Raw genomic sequence first — 19,718 nt, forward strand, 5'->3', positions numbered from 1 at the left:
TTCTCCTTAACAAAAGCCTGCTTTTAAGGAAAACTTATTTTAACAGAACTTAACCAACTCGTGTTTTACCAGAGCCTAAATGACTTGGAGGAAGGGAAAAACCCAAGTCCAACTTCTTCATCGTGTCTCAGTTAACGGGGAAGGAGGAAAAAACTGAGAAATACTTGTGAAGGTCATAGCTCAGGAACACAGTGAGCTATCCAAAGAGATGTGTGTCACTTTAGGGCTAAAAAAAAAGGGGGGGGGTGTACATTCTCCATTTTCTCTTTCCTCTTCACTCTGATGGATGAAGAAAATCACAAGGCCTGAGGGTGTGGCAGAGCCACAAGATGGAAGGAACATGGGTCTCTAAATCACAGCATGGAGGAGAGTCACCTGTGGACCAGGAACACCCACAGAGGACTGTTACATAAATGAAAGATAAATTTCTATTGTTTGAGCCTTTATACATTTGGGAGTCTCTCTGTAGTCTGTACAGTATGCCCCCCTTATCCATGGTTTAACTTTCCACAGTTTTAGTTACCCATAGTCTACCATGGTCTGAAAATATTAAATGGAAAACTCCAGAAATAACTCGTAAGTTTTAAATTGTGCACTGTTCTGAGTAGCACGATGAATTCTTGCACCATCACCCTCCATCTTGCCTGGGACAGTGAATTATCCCTTTGTCCAGCATATCCTGCCCATTAGTCACTTAGTAGCCATTTCAATTATCAGACTGATTTGTCTCAGTGTCTCAGTGCTTGCGTCAAGTGGTACTTATTTCACTTAATAATGGCTCCAAAGTGCAAGAGTAGTGATGCTGGTAATTTGGATATGCCAAAGAGAAATCACAAAGTGCTTCCTTTAAGTGAAAAGGTGAAAGTTCTCAACTCAATAAGGAAAGTAAAAAAAGCATATGCTGAGGTTGCTAAGATATGGTAAGAACGAATCTTCTATTCATGAAATTGGAATGAAGGACAAAACCCATGCTAGTTTTGCTGCTGCACCTCAAACTGCAAAAATTATGGTCACAGTGTATGATAAGTGCTCAGTTAGGATGGAAAAGGTATTAAATCTGTGGGTGGAAGACATGAACAGAAAATGATTCAGTACTAACTGGTTTCAAGCAGCCACTGGGGGTCTTAGATCATGTCCCCTGCGAACAAGGGGGGACTACTGTACTACACTCAGTACAATTCTCTTCGCTTTTTTTCTAGAGAGACCTCTACCTGTTCCTTAATCCTCTGAGTTTCTCTAACAACACACTGCCTCTCCAGGAACCTTTTAACCCTTCCAAGAACTGTCCGGAGCAGGGTTTCCCTTACCATTTTATCACGATCTCCCAGGAATAGTTTCAGGCTTTACTGGGAATATGAAAGTAGAGGTCATATCTTGATCTTCCTCTGAAGTGCCAGAATCCCAGGGAAGAGAAAGATACGGCCAGCAGTTGCATGCCCTCCCCCCATTTGGTTCTTTATTTCTGCACTCTCAATCTCGGATTCCCTTGTCCACATATCTGAGGATTTCCACCATGAAATGGCAACTCTCCTTTCCCCTGCCTCAGAGCATCCCCATGAGGGCCAATGATGGGAGCTCCAAGTCCAAGGCTGCCTGTTGTCACTGTCTCAATTAGCTTTCACCACAAAAATGCTACCTAACCAGCCTCCCGAGGAGTGAATAGCTTAAAACAAAACAGCGACCTCTTCTCATGTTCACAGGATGGCTGTGTAGCACAGGTCTCATTCTGGAGCCCAGGCTGGAGGGGCAGTGACTAACTAGGCATGATTTTGTCATGGCAGAGGACAAAAGCTACCAGAGAGATAAGTGAGAATATGTGAGACCTTCTAGGACCCATGTTCAGGACTCACATGTAGTCACTTCCACCTACATTCAATGGGCCAAAGCATGTCACATGGCCATGCCAAGTGAAGGGGCATTGAAGTACATTCTGCACAGCTGAGACCTCAGCAAGGTGTGCTATGTAACAGCAGGGTGTACTACCACAGAAACACAGAGAAGCAAGACCATTAATTCAATCTACCACAGTCCCTGAGAGATGGAGCAATGGGGGCCAGTAGCTATGCTGTCTGAGGGCCATGGAGTCTGTACTGAAGGTCAGAAATGTGTATTAACCAGCAGACACTACAGTTCAAGAGGTATTTTGTGGGACTTGGGCTCTTTGGAATCCCTATGGTTTGTGTATTGCAAAAATTCAACAGAAGGAAAGATGAAGTCAGACCAATCACATTAAAGAACTACCATGTTGATGCCATGGGTGTTCTGTTCATAATTGTTAACCACTTACTAATAGATATCCATCCTACCTAAGTACCAAAGCCATGCACCACTTCAAAGACTAGCTTCAGTCACTCCCCATTCAGACTAAGCCAAAGGCTTACAGAGAAAGGAATCACTGAATGATAGAGGCGAGGGGAAGCTCAGACAATAACTAGCTCAACCCCCTCTTTCCGAAGATGAGGAAACTCAGGCAGAGACAAGTGATGTGACTTAACCACAAACACGAATGTCTGCAGTGTATTGTGCTGACCCCAGCACTTTGTTCCTATGAGTAAGTCGTGTTAGCAGTTGTGGACTTCTACAAAGGTGGGCCTGTGACAATAATTGAGATCATGGGGCTGTGGGTTCAAAGTCAAGAATTCAGGTGGGACACTGTTGGTTGGGCTCTTTCCCAGGGAAAACCTAACCAAAGCTGCATGAGAACAGTGGGGCTCTCAGAGCCTAAAACCCTAGCATAATATTCCTCTTTGGTTATCTCATAACCTGTATCAATACATTTTTTATAAGAAGGTGAGCTGTCAGCAGTGCCCCTAGTACTCTTCTCCTTCCTGACTCCCTCACCTTTCCATTTGAACCAGCCATTTTCTCAGAAAAGATGGGAATGTCAATCAATTTGACCTAAGATGTCACACTTGCTCTAAAAATGTTAACTTTATACACAAAAAGGATTGTGCGTAAAAACAAACAAAAAATCCTAATATCTACCTCTCTCCCAATATTTGAATTGACTGCTCTCCACCGATTAGACCTCTTTGGTCTCGGTCTTTGGTTGTCCGCCATAATTACACTTCAAAGATGCGATTGTCATACTGTATTTTATATATTGAGAGCGCCACAGTTCCACTGTAGCCTCTCCGTGGCAGAGAGAAATCAAAGTCACATATAAATAAATACAGGAATGGCGACAAAAACTTGGAGAAATCTTTCCCTGCAGGCACTCAGTTCTCAGGGACAGTCTGAAAATTTTGACAAAATTCTCTCCTTGACCAAATTTTAGTCAGGCTCCTCTGAACCCTCTTTTCCACTAGGCCTCTACATGGGACACATACACACCCCCTCCGGTCCTCAGCCCTCCCAGCACAGAGAGAGCCCCCCACCCTGGATATCTGATCAACCTGGCTTGCCATCAGCAAGCATTCCGTTAAGTTGGTTTAGCAAGAGTCCCTCTACCCTTCTTGTCTCCTCTTAGTATTCCACCCACTGACCTCCTCACTCTCATGTGGGTGATAATTCCTCAACTCGTCTTTGCTGTTTTCAGAGTTGAGCCGGAGAGCTCAGCTCTATTGCGATAGTCTTGCCAGCTATCTCAATAATCCCGAAAAAAGTCCTACATTTCCGCTTTAACAATTGTCAGAGTAATTTCTTCTTTAATGAGTTCCCAACAAAAATACCAAACCCGGGATCTTTTTCTAGAATTAGAAGAGATTCAGGGCTTCTCCGCTCACTTTTGTTGTATTGTCCACAGATCCGCACGCAAATTCTTTGAACATTTTGGAGAAGATCCTGCTTTAGAGTTACTTCCTCCATGGCATTACACACTTGGGATTTAACACGCAACAACTACAAAAATCAGGAAGTTCCTTCAGCATGTATATTACGTACGAAATTCTGAACATATGCCTGCCAGAATATGCATGCTTCCCAAAAGATCCTAGACCCCTCCTCACTCCCCCCAACCCCCTCGCTGGTCTACTCTTCATAACACATTCCTTGAAGCATGCCTTAGAGTGCCTCGAGTGCTCGTCCAAGCAAGTGCAAAGCAGTGGTTCATGCAAATAAGCGCATGAACGTGTGCACCCAGGCTACATTCAGTTCAAACATAAATCCGGGCTCTTCCTGCCTCATCTATGCCGAGGTCGCACATGGTGCACAGGAAACTGCACCAGGGGGAGCAGAGAGGGCAGAGAGCACTACTCCGGCCAGCGAGGCGGAGCCGGGCGGAGGGTCGGGAGCTCAGCCAAGAGGAGCGCGCGGCGCGGACCGGCCGGAAGCCACGCCGGGAGGAGGGTCGGGAGCTGGCGCGGGCGCCGTCCCCCGGCGCCGCCGCGGCCCGCTGACATCAGCCGCGCTCCTCCCCTCGCCTCCCAACACCCTCAGCTCCCGGCCGGACCCTCCCTCCTCCCACCACGTGTCCTCCCCGCTCCCTCCCGAGGGGCCGCGCGCACGGGAAGCCGGAGAGACGGAAAGGATGGCGCTGTGACAGCCGGGCCGGAGCCCTCGGCGTCTCCACCGCGGCCCCGGCCCACGCCCCGGCTCTCGGCCCGGCGGTGAGTGCGCGCGGAGGGGCGGGCGGGGCGGGGGCCGGGGGCGGCATGGCCCCTCCCTCGGGCCCCCGGCGGTCGGGCCGCGGCGGGGGCGGGGGGTCCCGAGGCTGCAGCTGCAACTGCCGCCGCCACTGCCTTTGTTGCGGGCCCGCCGGGGAAGGCAGGCGGCGCCGGCCCCGGCCGCTCGGCAGGTGCGCTGGGGCCGGGAGCGGGCCAGGCGGGGAGATGGGTCGGGCCGGGCGCGGGCAGGGGGGCGGCAGGAGCGCTCCCGGCGCGGGGCCGCGGAGAAAGGGAAATGGGACAAGATGGCTGGAGAAACCGGAGCGCGCCCGGGGGCGCGGCAGCGGCGGCGGGCGGGGCGCCGGGCGGGTGGGCGGTGGCGGGGCAGAGGATACCTCTTCGCCTGCACCTTCGCCGCGGGGCGGCGCCCCCATCCCCCCATCTCCCTCCCGGGAGCCGGCGGGGGAGGCCGCGGCCAAGTTCGGGCCCCAGCTCCAGGGATCTGAAGCCTGTTCCACCCGCCCCATACCTATCCTGCCGCATTCGCCCGTCCTTTTTGAAAATATCGAAGGAGCGGACTTTGAACTCCGGAAGGATCTTTTCTTTGGAAGCCCGGGAGGATGCGGCCCACAAGATGCGCGCTCACTCCACACCTAGGAATTGCCCGCGCCCCTAGAGGACAGGAGCGCGGCCTTTTGTACTGGCCTAGGAGCTGGGCGAGAGAATTTGCAGAAGAGAGAGAATTTGCGGCCCAGAGGCAGCGAGTCTTCCCGGTGGCAGTGGGCCCCAGAGCCTGGCCCCAGCTGATTGCTGCACCTTCTTGCGTGTCCAGGCATTACCCCTCACTAAGGATCACCGACTCCTGGGCTTGGAAAGTCGCTTAAGGCAGAACAGTCTTATTTTCTGACCTGGCTTATGGACAGAACCTTTGAGTCTGGGAAATCCAGGTACTCTGGGCCACCCAACCTCCTGATGCTGAACTGGCCCTGTAGGAACAACCCAGTTGAGCGAGTGCTCTATCAGTGTTCAAATGCCTCCATTGAAAGGAAGCCAATACCGCTGTCTTGCTGCCAATTCCATGTTTGGGTGGCACTGGCTGTGAGAAAGTTCTGCCATTTGATGCACTCTTTAAAACCTCTTCCTGGAATGTTTACTCAGTGGCCTGCTCTGCCTTTGGGTCTCTACAGAACCAGTCTGGTCTCTCTTACACAGATAGCTTTTTAAATATTTGAAGGCAGCCGGGTATGCTATCTGCCTGCAACACTCTTCATATCATAATTAAATATGTCACCTTCCAGCTTCCTGGTGCTTTCCCTGAAACCCTTCCTCCCCAGCCCTGGCCCTGTCCCCTTCCATTGTTGCAGCTGAACTGTGCTTGGGGCTAAAAAGGTTTGTGTAGCCTGAGCTGCCCCCATCACAGACTTTAAAGAGTTCACACTAGCACCTGATTTTTCTGAACTGAATCTTGCTTGCAGAGATGGAGTCCACAGCCTACCCTCTCAATTTGACCCTGAAAGAAGAGGAAGAAGAAGAAGAGATTCAGAGCCGGGACCTGGAGGATGGCCCCACAGATATGCAGAAAGTCCGAATCTGCTCAGAGGGCGGATGGGTAAGTAAGAAGGTGTGGAGTCCACACACAGCTGTGAGGGGCAGGCCTGGGAGCCAGGCTTGTATTAAGTCTCTTCCTCAAGCAGACATAGGAAGTAAAAATAGCCTAGCCCAGCCCGGTGTGTTTGCATTCCTGAGAAAACAGTTCTGTGGCTTTAAAAGGCACAGTGAAGAATGGAACTGGTTCTGGGAACAGTCCCTTCAGGCACGCAGCTTCAAGCACACCATCAGGATCAGGAGTCCAAGAGGCCACGACTGTGTCTCTCTCCTGTACCCGTGGATTCCCTATATCCTGCTCAATGCCAGGCGCCTTGTAGACACCAACTAAATCTCTGCTGGCCTAGGTGAAAGAAAAATTGTTCTGGCATTTGTTAAGATGATAAGGAAGACTATTCAGGACTATTGAGATAGGTTTCAAGACTGTCACAATAGGGGAGAGAGATCGGGCTCAGCAAGGGGGGATTTATAGCCAAGGAGCAGAGCGGAGGGCTCAGTGGTTGGAAAATTACCAAGAGGAGACATCCACGGTGGAGGGTTCTTTCTAAACTGACTTTGCAGGATTCTTGCTAAAACTGGTCTGGGCAGACTGAGAACCGGAGGGGGGTGTGTATGTGCCCAAGATAGAGGCCTAGTGGAGAAGAGGGCTCAGAGGAGCCTGGCCAAAGTTTGGGTGAGGAGAGAGTCTTTATCACCTACCGCTGGTTGAAGGGAACCATTTAAACCATTTAAGTAAGTCTTGGGGCACTGAACTGACGTGAGGAGAGCTTTATGGGACGAGGCCAGTTGACACAGGAGAGAGCTGCATTTCCACCTGGTCCTGGATGGAGGAGGGGTTGGGATAGTAGGCAGCAGTGAATAGGGAGCATATCCAAACAGCATAGCGTGATAGAATTAGAGTAAACTTATAAAAGTGTAAATGCAACAGATATTTATAGTCATCGTTATGTACATTATTCACAGTACTTACTGGACTTCATGATAATTGGGCATGAATGGTAAACATTTTAAAGAAGCAACAAAATGACAATGACATTCCTTTTCTCTGCTTAGTTTTCCACTGTGTATGAATGTCATCAGTATACATATCCTTTGTTTCCAGTGAGAGATCTGTATTCATAGAATCATGGTCCTTCCAAACTATCCAGTCCCGCTCCGCTCCCACTGCATGGGGTGCAGCAAGGTTATCTATTTTGCCCCTAGGATACACATGTACGCTGACATTTGTTCTTAAAAACACCTCTTGAGCTGGAACCTTAAAAGTACTGCATTTTGTTGTATGTATGTTATACTTCAATTAAAAATATTTAAAGCAGTATGACACCAGGCTCTGGGTTTTCTCATCTAGCTATGGAGCCTGGATTGCATTTGTCTCTTCAGCCCACCCTGGCCTCCTCCCCAGTTCAGATCCATGCAGCTAGGGAGATTTTGGAGAGCAGGCATCAGTCCTATCTAGCCCTGAGCAAGAACTCATGGCTTTGAGGCTGCATTGGCCAACCGAGAACATCTAGACAGAATGGAGAAGTGCGCAAAGCAGGTGCAGTAGAAGCGCACATAAGAGTGTCTTGGGACAACATGGAGAGGAGCAAGGTGAAGCCCATGCTTGGCTGGGAAAGAAGGAGGTAACCAGAGGAGCTGGAGGAGGGGGACTGGCATGTGTGGCACCCAGGCAGCCTGCCATCCATCTGCAGCTACTGAGCACAGTGCTGGGTGTTATTAAGGCAAGATCCCTAGTCTCGCGGGGGTACTAGTCTTGTGAGGAAGATAGGGAAGTAAATCTAATTAACTGCACAGTATTTGGAGTTCTGTGGGGGAAGTCAGCTCAGGACGTGCTCTCCTGCAGGTTGGAGAACTGGAGAAGGCAGGCAGGGACCTGGTCTGGAGCAGTAGGCAGTTTTGCCCCCAGCCCCATCTCTCCCAGGGACGCCTGGGTGGAGACGTCTTTGGTTGTCATGACTCGGAGTGGGAGATCCTACAGGCATCTCCTGGGTAGAGGCCAGGGATGCTGCTACCCATCGGTGATGCACAGGACAGCTCCCACAACGAGGAATTATCTGGCCAAGAATGTCAGCCGTGCAGAGGTGGGAAAAACCCTTGCTCTAGAGCATTAAAACTAGGGGAAGAAAAGAATCCAATATGTATTTTGGTTGTTGGGGATTGTGTTAGAGTGATCAATAAAAGCTTTTCCAACCAAAGAATCAGGCTGTATATTAGGGTAATATTTCGTGGGAGAACTGGAGTAGAAATCCAATTTCAAGTAGAAAAAAGGGAAAGTGTACTTTGAACCAAGCCTTCGGCCTAGGTGGAACCAGCCAAGGGAAGGGAGGTTCTTGCCCTCCAGGCAGCCAGAAGCAAAAGCACTGGAGAGGAAAGCTCGTGTGTGCAGAGTCCGGAGCAGCTCCTGCAGCTGGAGCCCGCAGTGGAGTCCAGGAGTGGAGGGGATGGGTGAGAGAAGCAGAGGGGGCCAGGGGACCGAGCCAGCCCTGCGGGGGAGTGTGCTGCGCCCAGGAGTCTGAGCTCTCTCCCTAGTAGCTCTGAGGGAGAAGTCCTCGGCTCGTCTTTCTAAGGGACGCTAGGGTTTGCTGCCGCCACCAGGCAGAGGCCACTTGGCCTAAGTGGCTTGCCGAGAAAGCCGGGCTTGGGAGTCCGACTTGCTAACTCTGTGACCTTGGGCAAGATACTTATCAGCCCTGTTTCCTCACCCATAAAACTGGGGTGGTGATCGCCGTATCCCTGTACTATTTAAAGGATTCAATAAGGTAACACATTTAACCACGTAAGAGGGAGTGCCCTACACAGTGCCTGGCATACAGCAGGCGCTCTATCAGTGCACCAGTCCCAGCCCCCTAAGTGCTGTCTTCGCTGGGTGCAGCGAGCCTGGGCAGCGTGTAAGTACTCTAGGACGGTTACCCTTGGAGATAAGCGTTGGAGTGCCAGCTCGTGGGACCGAGTGAGGCAGCACACACAAGCTGAAGGAAGAACACCTGTCTGATGAGTCCTTGACCTTCTGAGGGAAGGGAGGAAGGCGGGGATCGAGGGCCTCTACCTGTGAGGCCAAGCAAGGGTGTCCAGGGGTTGGATGGCGGCTGCCTGATCTCTGAGTTTGGCCCAGGGCTGGCCCTGTTTACCTTCTGCTGTGCTTGGCTAGATAAAAGGCCTCTGTGGAGAGAGGGGAGGCCTGCACAGCAGGGCCTGGCTGAAGGCTTGCTCAATTCTCACAGAAGGTTGCTGTGAGGAGAATTCCTAAGCCACTGCACCGCGTGCCTCTGGAGCATAATGTGGGCTTGTCTGAGGATCCTCCGGGGCTCAGTCCTAAATGGGAGGAGATGAATCCAGCCTCAGCCTCCAGCTGCCTTCTCACCACTCCAGGGCTGCTGATATATTTACCAGGCCCAGGACGTGTTACCTTCTACAAGGATCGATGTGGGTAGCCCCTCTGCAATGACAGCCATAGCCAGTCCTGTGTCCTGTTTTATCAGCAAAGGGAAAGGGCCTATAAATAGGTATGGCCTAGATCTGGAATTTCCTAGGGAGAGAAAAGGCCAAAGGGAGAGCTGTTTAAAAGCCTGGGAAGTGGGATGGGGTGGGATGGAAAATTCCTGGCTGCCTGGCTTTCCAGATTGATGAAGTCTGAGCGCAGCCCAGAGACCAGTTCGTTTGTACCTCCTGGTATTTTACAGTAGGGATTCTTGTCCATTCTTACTCCAAAGAGTAAGTTCAGTCTTGTGACAGATACATTTTAACGATTATTTGAAACTGTTCCAAGCGGAATAAGAGAAGGGAAGTCCAGGGGTTATTTGCTTAAATCTTTGATTCAGGAACACATTTTTAAGGGATTACTACCTACAGGAAGTGTTCTAGGCTTAGGGAAACAAAACGGAATAAGCCCAGGTTCTGCCCTCAGTGAGCCAATATTCCAGTGGAAGAAGCAGACAGGTAAGCCAAGAGGACTCTGCAGTGTGATAAGTGCCACCAGAGCCTTCAGCCCAGGGCGTCACAGGGCACACAGCCTGGGTTGGGACCAGCTTCCCGGGGAACAGGATGTCTGGGCTGAGTCTTGGAAGGTGGGTGGGTGTCAGCCAGGCCAAGAATGGGGAGGACCTCCGAGGCAGCAGAGCACCATGTGCGGAGACACAGAGGGTGCGAGGATGGTTTGTTCAGGGAACTGCAGCAGCTGAGTACCGCTGAGCGTGTGCGGGGTGGGAGCGGAGGCCTGCCAGCTGGTGACCTGGGAGGCCCCTCTGCCCTCTGTGAGGGCGGGAGCCTTGAAGTCAGACAGTGCTGTGTCCCACCCTCAACCCTGCCGGTATTGGCTGTGTGACTTCGGGCCAGGAACGGGGCTGCTCTGAGCCAGTTTCCTCCTTAATTAAATGGGGCTGTGGGGGGAATAAGGGAAGCAGTTACAGGGCCTTTCCTAGGAGGTTCTCCCTGTGTGGAAGGGGCTGTGAGCGGGGGGAGGGACGAGGTGGACTCCGTGCGTAAGGAAGAAGGGCCAGGAGATCTAGATGATTGATGGCCGGGGGCCTGAAGAAGCTGCAGGTGGTGCAGACACTGAACTTTTCTAAGCGGATGGAAAACAGTACTCTGATCCCCCAGGCCCTAGATTCAGCTATGGGGAGTAGCTGTGAAAGCAGCAGCCCAGATCCCTTACCATTGAATACGACGAACTTTGGAGTAGGATTCTTAATGACTGAAGGAAAACACATAGTAAAAAGAAAAGCAGAGAGTTGAACAAGAGGGGGTCGGTCTGGGTGGCTTGGCTGCGTTTGGCTGCTCAGGCACCCCCGTCCCACTGGCCCGTGGGGATGGGGAGGTAGGTGAGCCGCTCCTTAGGGCTTCCTGCTGCGGGTCTAGGCACGGAAGCAAAGCAGTCTGCTCTAGTATCTCGTTACATAAATTGAAGCTCTGATTAGCCCTTCTGTCCTCCTCCTCGTGGATTGGAAAATCCACGGCTGAAGCCCCTTCTCTCACTGGCCCCTCCCTGGCAGTGTTGGGTTCTGAGTCAGAAACCGGGGCTAGTGCCCTGCAAATGGAGACTAGTGCCCAGGAGGCCCCCAGCACCCTCCTGGGCTGAGGATCTGTGACCAAGGGAGAGAGCAGGGTTGTGTTGGTGGGGCCGCTGTCTCGGGGTGTTTCCTCGAGCGTGGTTGGTTCTGGCTCTGGATGGGGGCTGAGCCGTGATCGGCTCTCCCTGCTGTATGTGAGGATCCAGTGTCTCCCAACCAGCACGGGGGACTTTTCTTCTCATGGTGCTGCTCTCCTTATCTGTGGATGCCGGGGGAGGAAAGCACTCAGCAGGGCACGGGAGACCTTGTTTTTGTCTTGGTGTTGCTTCTCGGAGGAGCCGTGCGACTCAGGAGAGACGTTTCCCCGGGCCCAAGCCCTCGCCTGTGAGATGCGGGTGTGTGATCTGTGTCTGCATGTGCCTACTAGTCGTTGAGAAAGGCCTGTTCACTGTTGCAGGTGCCAGCCCTATTCGATGAGGTGGCCATATATTTTTCCGATGAGGAGTGGGACGTTTTGACGGAGCAGCAAAAGGCCCTGTACCGGGAGGTCATGAGGATGAATTATGAAACTGTCCTGTCCCTGGGTAAAGCTTTGTTTTCCTTTGTCTCCTAGAAGCTCTGAGCCCAGAGAATTGTTTCCACGTCTCTCTTCTCTGGTGTATCCAACATCCCTCTCTCCTGAACTTGGAGTCTGTCCCCTCAATGCCTGTGCCCATTTAATTTCCTGTTTTTGATTTAGGCAGGATATACATATTGTGTCCTTCTAACTCAGCAGCTTGTGCCAGCTCTCAGAACCATCCTCATTCAGCCCAGGCATTCTCATCAAAAAAAGAAAAAATAAGACATAATCTAAGAAATGTCACCATGGGTCTGGGCCTGTGCTTCATATGTTCCTTAGGAGGGAAGGCAGGCCTCATTGTTACCCTGTCAGCCTTAGAAGCTTGGGGACATATCCTCAAAGAATCCTTGCTCCCTTCCCAGCATTGATATCCATATTATTGGAATGTAACCGTATTATTAGAATGTAACCATTTGGAGGGATCTCCCCATTTGCTCATATGGGTACCAGAGTGCTCATTAGATCCGTGGCTGCACCCACCCACTTCCCTGCTAAATGCAGTTCCTTTTTGTTGTTGCTAGTACATTAGCAGAGATTCATAAATTCCCTTGGACAGACCTATTTCCCATCATATTTTTTCTTTAAGTATCCCCGAGCCCTTTCCCCCCACCTTTCATAAATCTGCATATCGAGAAGACTGTGGTGGGGTGGGAGTGGAGGGGAGGGTTTCTTAAGTATTATAAAGTACTTATTTTGGCAGTGTTCCAAGACAGTAACACACAGCTGTTACCTGTTCTATTTCCTATAAACAGAATTCCCATTCCCTAAGCCCGACATGATCACTCGGTTGGAAAGGGAGGAGGAGTCTCAGAATTCTGACGAATGGCAGTTCCAGGGAGGAACCTTTGCAGGTACTATGATTAACCCAATTCAACATCCATCCAATGGGAGAATAATGAAGATGAATTTTAAGTTTCCGGGTACATTCTGTGGGGTATTTAAGAGTAAGGCAAGGTTGTGAGGCAGAAAGATTATGGGCTTTGGAGTTTCAGAATCTCCTTTCCTATGCTATGTGACCTTAGGCGACTTCATCCACCTCTCTGAGCCTCCATTTCTTCACCTGTCGACTGTCAGTAATAAGTCTCAACATGCACCTTTGTATGCAGGTGAACCAAAATGAAGTTTGTGTGGCTTTGGTCCAGCGCACATCCTGGGTGCCTCGGTGGCACACCACACACCTCTGAAAACTAAGGAAAATAGTGTGACGGAGCATGCATCCAGGGTTATTTACTTGGCTTCCTGTCTCCTTAATCTTGGATAGAAAAAGCAATAGCAGCTGTAGTACATACTTGAGCAAATATGTCTAAAGAAGCACTCAGTCTTTCATCAAGAAATATAGTTAGAGGGCAGGAGTTGGAAAAATACAGCTTCCCAACAGCCTGAGTGGTTTGATTTGTCTTCTCTCTATAAGTAATAGTTTAAAATGCTGTATTTCATTGATTCCAAGACACGTTTTTCCCTCATCACTTTAACATCTCTGCAGTTGAGAATGCCTCTTAAAATTGATGGCATGCTATAGTTTCACTAGTAGCTTTTTTTTTCTTAATGGCATATAATGGTGCATCTTGCAATTGATGGCATCTTAGTTTTGGTGAGATATGGTAATTTCCGTGAGTCGTATTCAACTTCTGTGGCCACCTTCTAAACAGAAACATACAGTGAAACCCAGTTCTGACATTGGTATGCAAGAACCATACTTCTGCCTTATAAGCTTAACTTTCCTAAGTGTGGTATTGCTATAGATTTCCTTGGTTTAAGGGATATGATTCAGCCCATGATGATACAAATTCTGTAATATTATGTGGTGATATGGGTTATAATTGGCTTCTCGTCCAGGTAAAGGTTATTTTGACCCAAGCATGGCCCACACAGTTAGTATGTGATCCAAGCTTGTTGCCTGTATTCAGTTTCCAGCTCTGCCACTTCGTAGCTCAGCCACCTTGATGCATTTCTTAATTTCTCTAGACTCACGTGCAAAGAAGAAATAAACAGTTATTGTGAGAATTAGATGTGGTAATCCATGGGAATTGGCACGGGGGTAAGGACTTCGTAAGTGTTATCTGTTAATAGAGCTACTGCTTCTAGTGAGTTTGAGATTAAGGTATTCTTGGTATTTCGACCAAAAAAAGAAAAAAAAAAATCAGGGAATGAGCCAGAAATCATTTTACTTACGGGCACTATCTTTGCCCCTCCCTGTCTGTCTGCCAGAAAATGAAGAATCTGACGTGAAGCCCCCAGATTGGGTGGGCCCGATGAACACGGCCTCCCAGTTTCCGCAGCCTCAGCACCTGGACAGCTATAGCCTCCGTCTGCCTCGGGACATCACAGAGCTGCCCGAGTGGGGCGAGGGGTACCCCTTCTACATGGCCGTGGGCTTCCCCGGGTACGACCTCTCGGCAGACGACCTGGCCGGGAAGTTTCAGTTCAGCCGGGGCATGCGCCGCAGTTACGACGCGGGGTTCAAGTTAATGGTGGTGGAGTACGCCGAGAGCACCAACAACTGCCAGGCGGCCAAGCAGTTCGGGGTGCTGGAAAAAAACGTCCGCGACTGGCGCAAAGTGAAGCCGCAGCTGCAGAACGCCCACGCCATGCGGCGCGCCTTCCGGGGCCCCAAAAACGGGCGCTTCGCCCTGGTGGACCAGCGCGTGGCCGAGTACGTTCGATACATGCAGGCCAAAGGGGACCCCATCACCAGGGAGGCCATGCAGCTGAAAGCTCTGGAGATTGCCCAGGAGATGAACATTCCGGAGAAGGGGTTCAAGGCCAGCCTGGGCTGGTGTCGAAGAATGATGCGAAGGTATGACTTGTCTCTGCGGCATAAGGTACCGGTGCCCCAGCAGCTGCCGGAAGACCTGACCGAGAAGCTCGTCACCTACCAGCGGAGCGTCCTGGCTCTGCGCAGGGCACACGACTACCAGGTGGCTCAGATGGGAAATGCTGACGAGACGCCCATTTGCTTAGAGGTGCCCTCGAGGGTGACTGTGGACAACCAGGGTGAAAAGCCCGTCTTGGTCAAGACGCCAGGCAGGGAGAAACTGAAAATCACCGCCATGCTTGGTGTCTTGGCAGATGGGAGGAAGTTACCTCCGTACATCATTCTGAGGGGCACATACATCCCCCCCGGGAAGTTCCCCAGTGGCATGGAAATCCGTTGTCACCGGTACGGATGGATGACGGAGGACTTGATGCAGGACTGGTTGGAAGTGGTGTGGAGGCGGAGAACCGGTGCAGTGCCCAAGCAGCGAGGGATGCTGATCCTCAACGGCTTCCGGGGCCACGCCACTGATTCGGTGAAGAGCTCCATGGAAAGCATGAACACTGACATGGTCATCATCCCAGGGGGCCTGACCTCGCAGCTGCAGGTGTTGGATGTGGTGGTCTACAAACCCCTGAATGACAGTGTCCGGGCCCAGTACTCCAACTGGCTCCTGGCGGGGAACCTGGCACTGAGCCCCACGGGGAACGCCAAGAAGCCGCCCCTCGGCCTCTTTCTGGAGTGGGTCATGGTGGCATGGAATAGCATCTCAAGCGAATCCATTGTCCAGGGGTTCAAGAAGTGCCACATCTCCAGCAACTTGGAGGACGAGGATGACGTCCTGTGGGAAATCGAGAGCGAGCTGCCAGGAGGAGGGGAACCGCCCAAAGAGTGCGACACTGAGAGCCTGACAGAGAGCAACTGAGGGAAAGCCAAGGTAAGCAGTCGGGAGGAACCCCCCAGCGCCTACCCTGAGGGACGTGTTGGGTTCCACAGACACCTTTTCTCTTGCCATTATTTTCCTCCGTTTCCGAGAACTCTTTGAGCCCACAGTGCAGTGCTGTAGGTAACAGGACATCGGCATTTTCACCTTTATGTGAAACTGGTTGCTTGGCTTATTTCGTGGGTACTTTGTATAATGCATGAAGTGAACAAGGAGTGAGCTCCCAGAACACTTAACCTGAGAGCTGTAATTATCGCTGAAATTATTTGGGCCTGAAAGAGCATAGTCGGACACGGCCCCGATAAGAAAAAGTTTTGTCTGCAAAACCAAAATTTTTCTTCCCCTCATAAATCGTGCTGAACATTTAGGGCCAGTGTGTGTACCTGATTCACTTGGAGCGGCCGTGCTCGCCTGTAGGGCTGGGACGTAAGGACGCATGTGCCTTCGGACTGTGTACCCTAGGCCTCGGGTCTCCGTCCTGGGGTGGTCTGCAGTAGCCCAGTGGGGAAGGAAAGAAATAGCTTAATGCCTGCTTCTCCCTGGGAGTTCAAAAGTGTGTTTTAAACCATCATCTTATTCTCATGACATTCACATGGAGTGAACAATTATAATAATTTCACAGACGTTTGAAGGGTGATATTTTTAAATTGAAACTGCACCAAAAAAAAAAAAAAACCAGAATGCTTATCTCGGACTACAGTGAGTAAAGTCTAAAGACTAAGGACCACAGGCCCGAGAATTTTCAGTTGAGTATAGAAGGGCAACAGCTTTAAAAGGAAGTGGGGGGCTTCCCTGGTGGCACAGTGGTTGAGAGTCCGCCTGCCGATGCAGGGGACGCGGGTTCGTGCCCCGGTCCGGGAAGATCCCACATGCTGCGGAGCGGCTGGGCCCTTGAGCCATGGCCGCTGAGCCTCTGCATCCGGAGCCTGTGCTCCGTGGCAGGAGAGGCCACAACAGTGAGAGGCCCGCGTACCGCAAAAAAAAAAAAAAAAAAAAAAAGGAAGTGGGGAGTGGGGGGCTACCAGATACCACTAGTGCACTAGTGGAGTGAGCCTCCCCACCCAGACCCCTTGAGAGAGAGTGAACGATCACCTACAGTGGGCAGCATACAGAGAGAACAGACATTTCATTTACCTTCTTGTTCTCATTTCCCTAATTGTCAGTTCATTTGTTCCTCCAGACAGTGTTTAATATGAAGACAGCACTCCTTTTACAGAGGACCTAAAAGTATCTTGACGGTTTTTCTTTCGTTTTAAATATAATTAGGTATTTCCATCCTACTTGCTTCTTTCTCCAAATGAAATGCTAAGAGAAATCTTCTGTTACACTGCCCCCCTTCATGCTGTGTAAGTTGAAGAGTGACTTATGTCTCCTTCCCTGCCCCCAAATCAAACTGTACTCCTAACATTGAACCGCAGCGTTATTCTGAGACCCCTAGAATTACAGAGACAAGAAGTTCTTACTATTACAGTCGAAATCACGAAAATTGCTTTTTCCCCTCATGTTCCCTTATTCTTCCACTCCGTGAATTCAGCCTCCCTTTTCTGCCAATCATTACACTGCCTCCACTGGATATCAGACTTTGAATTATAGTGACTTTTTATCCTTTTTACCTTCCCGCCCCCCCTTGTTAGATAACATTTTTGTGCATTTTTAATTTTCTAAGCTATTTGCTACCCAAAGGACTGGATCAAAAACCGCCAGAGGGCTTCCCTGGTGGCGCAGTGGTTGAGAGTCCGCCTGCCAACGCAGGGGACATGGGTTCGTACCCCGGTCTGGGAAGATCACACATGCCGCAGAGCGGCTAGGCCCGTGAGCCATGGCAGCTGGGCCTGCGCGTCCGGAGCTTGTGCTCCGTAACGGGAGAGGCCTCAACAGTGAGGCCCACGTACCGCAAAAAAAAAAAAACCGCCAGAAGAGGAAAGGGAAAAAAACAATGCCGGGCTACAGCTACGAACGTAGGCATTTATGTCCGATCCCAACCACGAGCTTCGGCTCATCTTGACAGCCACAGTTCTCTGTACAGCTGCCCTGTTTTTGAGCTGAGGAAGTGCCAGAAGTAGACAGGGATTCTCATCGAACAAGACATTTTGGAGGCGACGTGGGCATAAAACGGCCTCTTCTCATCTGTTTGGAAATCTGACTAATCTGTTCTTGAAAAGTTATACCATGTCTAAAATCCAAGGGTTATTAACTCACACTTAGGTTCTCTCTGTTTTCCAGCAAATGAACTGTATTTGGAACAGCTGAGGAGGAAAATCCTCAAGAAGATTTCCTCGCAGCATAGGTACACAGGGAGCAGCAGGAAAAGGCCATGGGGCTCAGAACAGCCCAGGTCTGGACAGCAGCCTGAGCATCCTGTCTTGGGACACTGCCCACCCTCGCCCCACGTCCATGAGGTGTCAGAAAAGTCTAGGACCCTTCACTTCGTCAGAGACATGATTAGAAAAGAAACTGCTTCTGCCTCATTTCTTGTTTTAGAGATTACTCCATGTGTCCATCAAAAGAAACCTGTAGATAGGAATGAACAAAGGTATTTCCTGGAGAAGAGGCCATTTGTTCAGCGCCCATAAGAGACTCATCATACGGGCCCAACTCCACTGGTATTCTTTCTGTGGAGGAAACCTCAAGTCAATGTTTTTTCTTCTGCCTTTAAAAATGCTTCCATCAGTAGAACCTGTCCCCACACAGGTCAAGACTGCAGAGAAGGCTTTGTAGAAATGGTCATTTATGTACACCTGCTACTTACACATTCCTCTTTTGGAAAAATGAGATGCTAATAACAACAGCAAAATTCAGACGTACTGGCCTGGTGCCAGCAGATGGCTTTTCTGTAGACAAACTAGGTTAGTGTGGAAGATACAGATTAAAATAAACTATGCCGTTTCATTTATCTTCCCAATCTGGTTGGCAGCTAGACTTTTCTAGGGTCTCATTTAATGGCCCTGTTTTTCATTATTATTATATTTAATGATAAGGTAGCATTTAGTACACAAGCTCTTCTGTTTCTCAGGCTGCCTGCAAAAGTCACCATAAATTATCTGCTGTCTACATGGTACAAAGCTCATTGACTCATCTGATACTTGTTTTGTTAATTCCAATTCCTTTAATGTTTTTATCGCAAGGGTGGTGAGAGGGCGTGGGTCTTTAGCCACAGCTGTTTGAAGACTTCTATCCTGCAGAAATAGGTGGGAGGTCTTTGAATTTTTACACTAAAGTAATGTGCATTCCCACATACGTTGAGTGTTATGAAAACATTCCTTCAAAGCTACCTGTGCTACGAAAAATATGCCAGAACCTCATAGACAAAGCCATTGTTAGAAATGTCATTCCAATGTCAGATCTGGTTAACAGGCTACCATAACCACTTTTCCTTCCTGTAGACCCAGCTCATTTGTATATTATACTGTTCTTGGCATTTTGAAACACCTATTTCTACTCAGGTACTCATTTTCCTATTAGTGATTCACCTTCCTCATTTTTTAAAACCAGTTTTCCTCTAAGAGGGGAAATTTCACTTAACTTCTGATATCTGAATAACTTTCAATGTTTGAATCATTTCCCCATTTGCTCTTACCTGTACTGTATTCTTTGTCATCTCAAACGGCATCTAAATCCAGCTACTTTTCATTCCAGAAGTTTTCATTCCCACCAATTACACTTAATTTATCCTCCACTATCCTGGTTCCTGGCCCTTTCCTCTTTATGTCCTATTTTACTTGCTTTGGGAGCTTAAAGGATTTTATAAGACCTAAGTTTTGGTTCCTGCATTGGAGCCATAGTTGTCTTGCAGGGAAGAGTAGAAAATGGGTTCAACTCCTGTTTCATTCTACCAACACCTCCTTGAGTCTCATCGTCAGCTGACAGATGATGCCTTACAGGTTGCTTAGCACTGGAACTTCCCTAGAGGAATGGCTCTACTGTCAGGGTTTTTCTGGGCTCATTCTTCCACTGACTTTATTATGATCTATGCCTAACAGAGCCCCAGTACAACTATTTTGCAGAATGGCTATTACCCTAGAGTTACTATAGCACATATTGAGACATAGTTGTACTCCCCAGTAGATAGGAACTGACTCCGACAATAAACTTTGATAATAAAGACAATAGGCTCTGGTGGTTTTATTTATTATCTGCTAGCCTTGTGAAAAGTCACATTTCAAACTCTTCATTTACACTTTATTCTCCACTCAGTTTGGTACCAATATATTACACCCTTGAAATAAAAAAGTCTGTTCATGGGATG

General features: G+C 49.6%; 1 protein-coding gene across 2 annotated transcripts; it reads left to right on the top strand.

Annotated features, from left to right (window-relative positions):
• The first annotated feature begins 4,440 nt into the window (after positions 1–4,440).
• On the top strand, positions 4,441–19,579 carry POGK (pogo transposable element derived with KRAB domain). 2 transcript variants are annotated; one of them, XM_065888859.1, is made up of 6 exons: positions 4,441–4,547; positions 6,020–6,153; positions 11,613–11,739; positions 12,527–12,625; positions 13,983–15,466; positions 17,696–19,579. In XM_065888859.1, the coding sequence occupies exons 2-5, from the start codon at positions 6,022–6,024 to the stop codon at positions 15,452–15,454; spliced, it is 1,830 nt and encodes a 609-aa protein (XP_065744931.1). In that variant the 5' UTR covers positions 4,441–4,547; positions 6,020–6,021; the 3' UTR covers positions 15,455–15,466; positions 17,696–19,579. The 2 variants fall into 2 exon arrangements, with proteins under 2 accessions (XP_065744931.1, XP_065744939.1); XM_065888867.1 differs by lacking the exon at positions 4,441–4,547 and adding an exon at positions 4,690–4,735.
• The last annotated feature ends 139 nt before the right edge of the window (positions 19,580–19,718 follow it).

The sequence above is a fragment of the Phocoena phocoena genome, chromosome 1 (genome assembly GCF_963924675.1).
Source record: "Phocoena phocoena chromosome 1, mPhoPho1.1, whole genome shotgun sequence".
Lineage (NCBI taxonomy): Eukaryota > Metazoa > Chordata > Mammalia > Artiodactyla > Phocoenidae > Phocoena > Phocoena phocoena.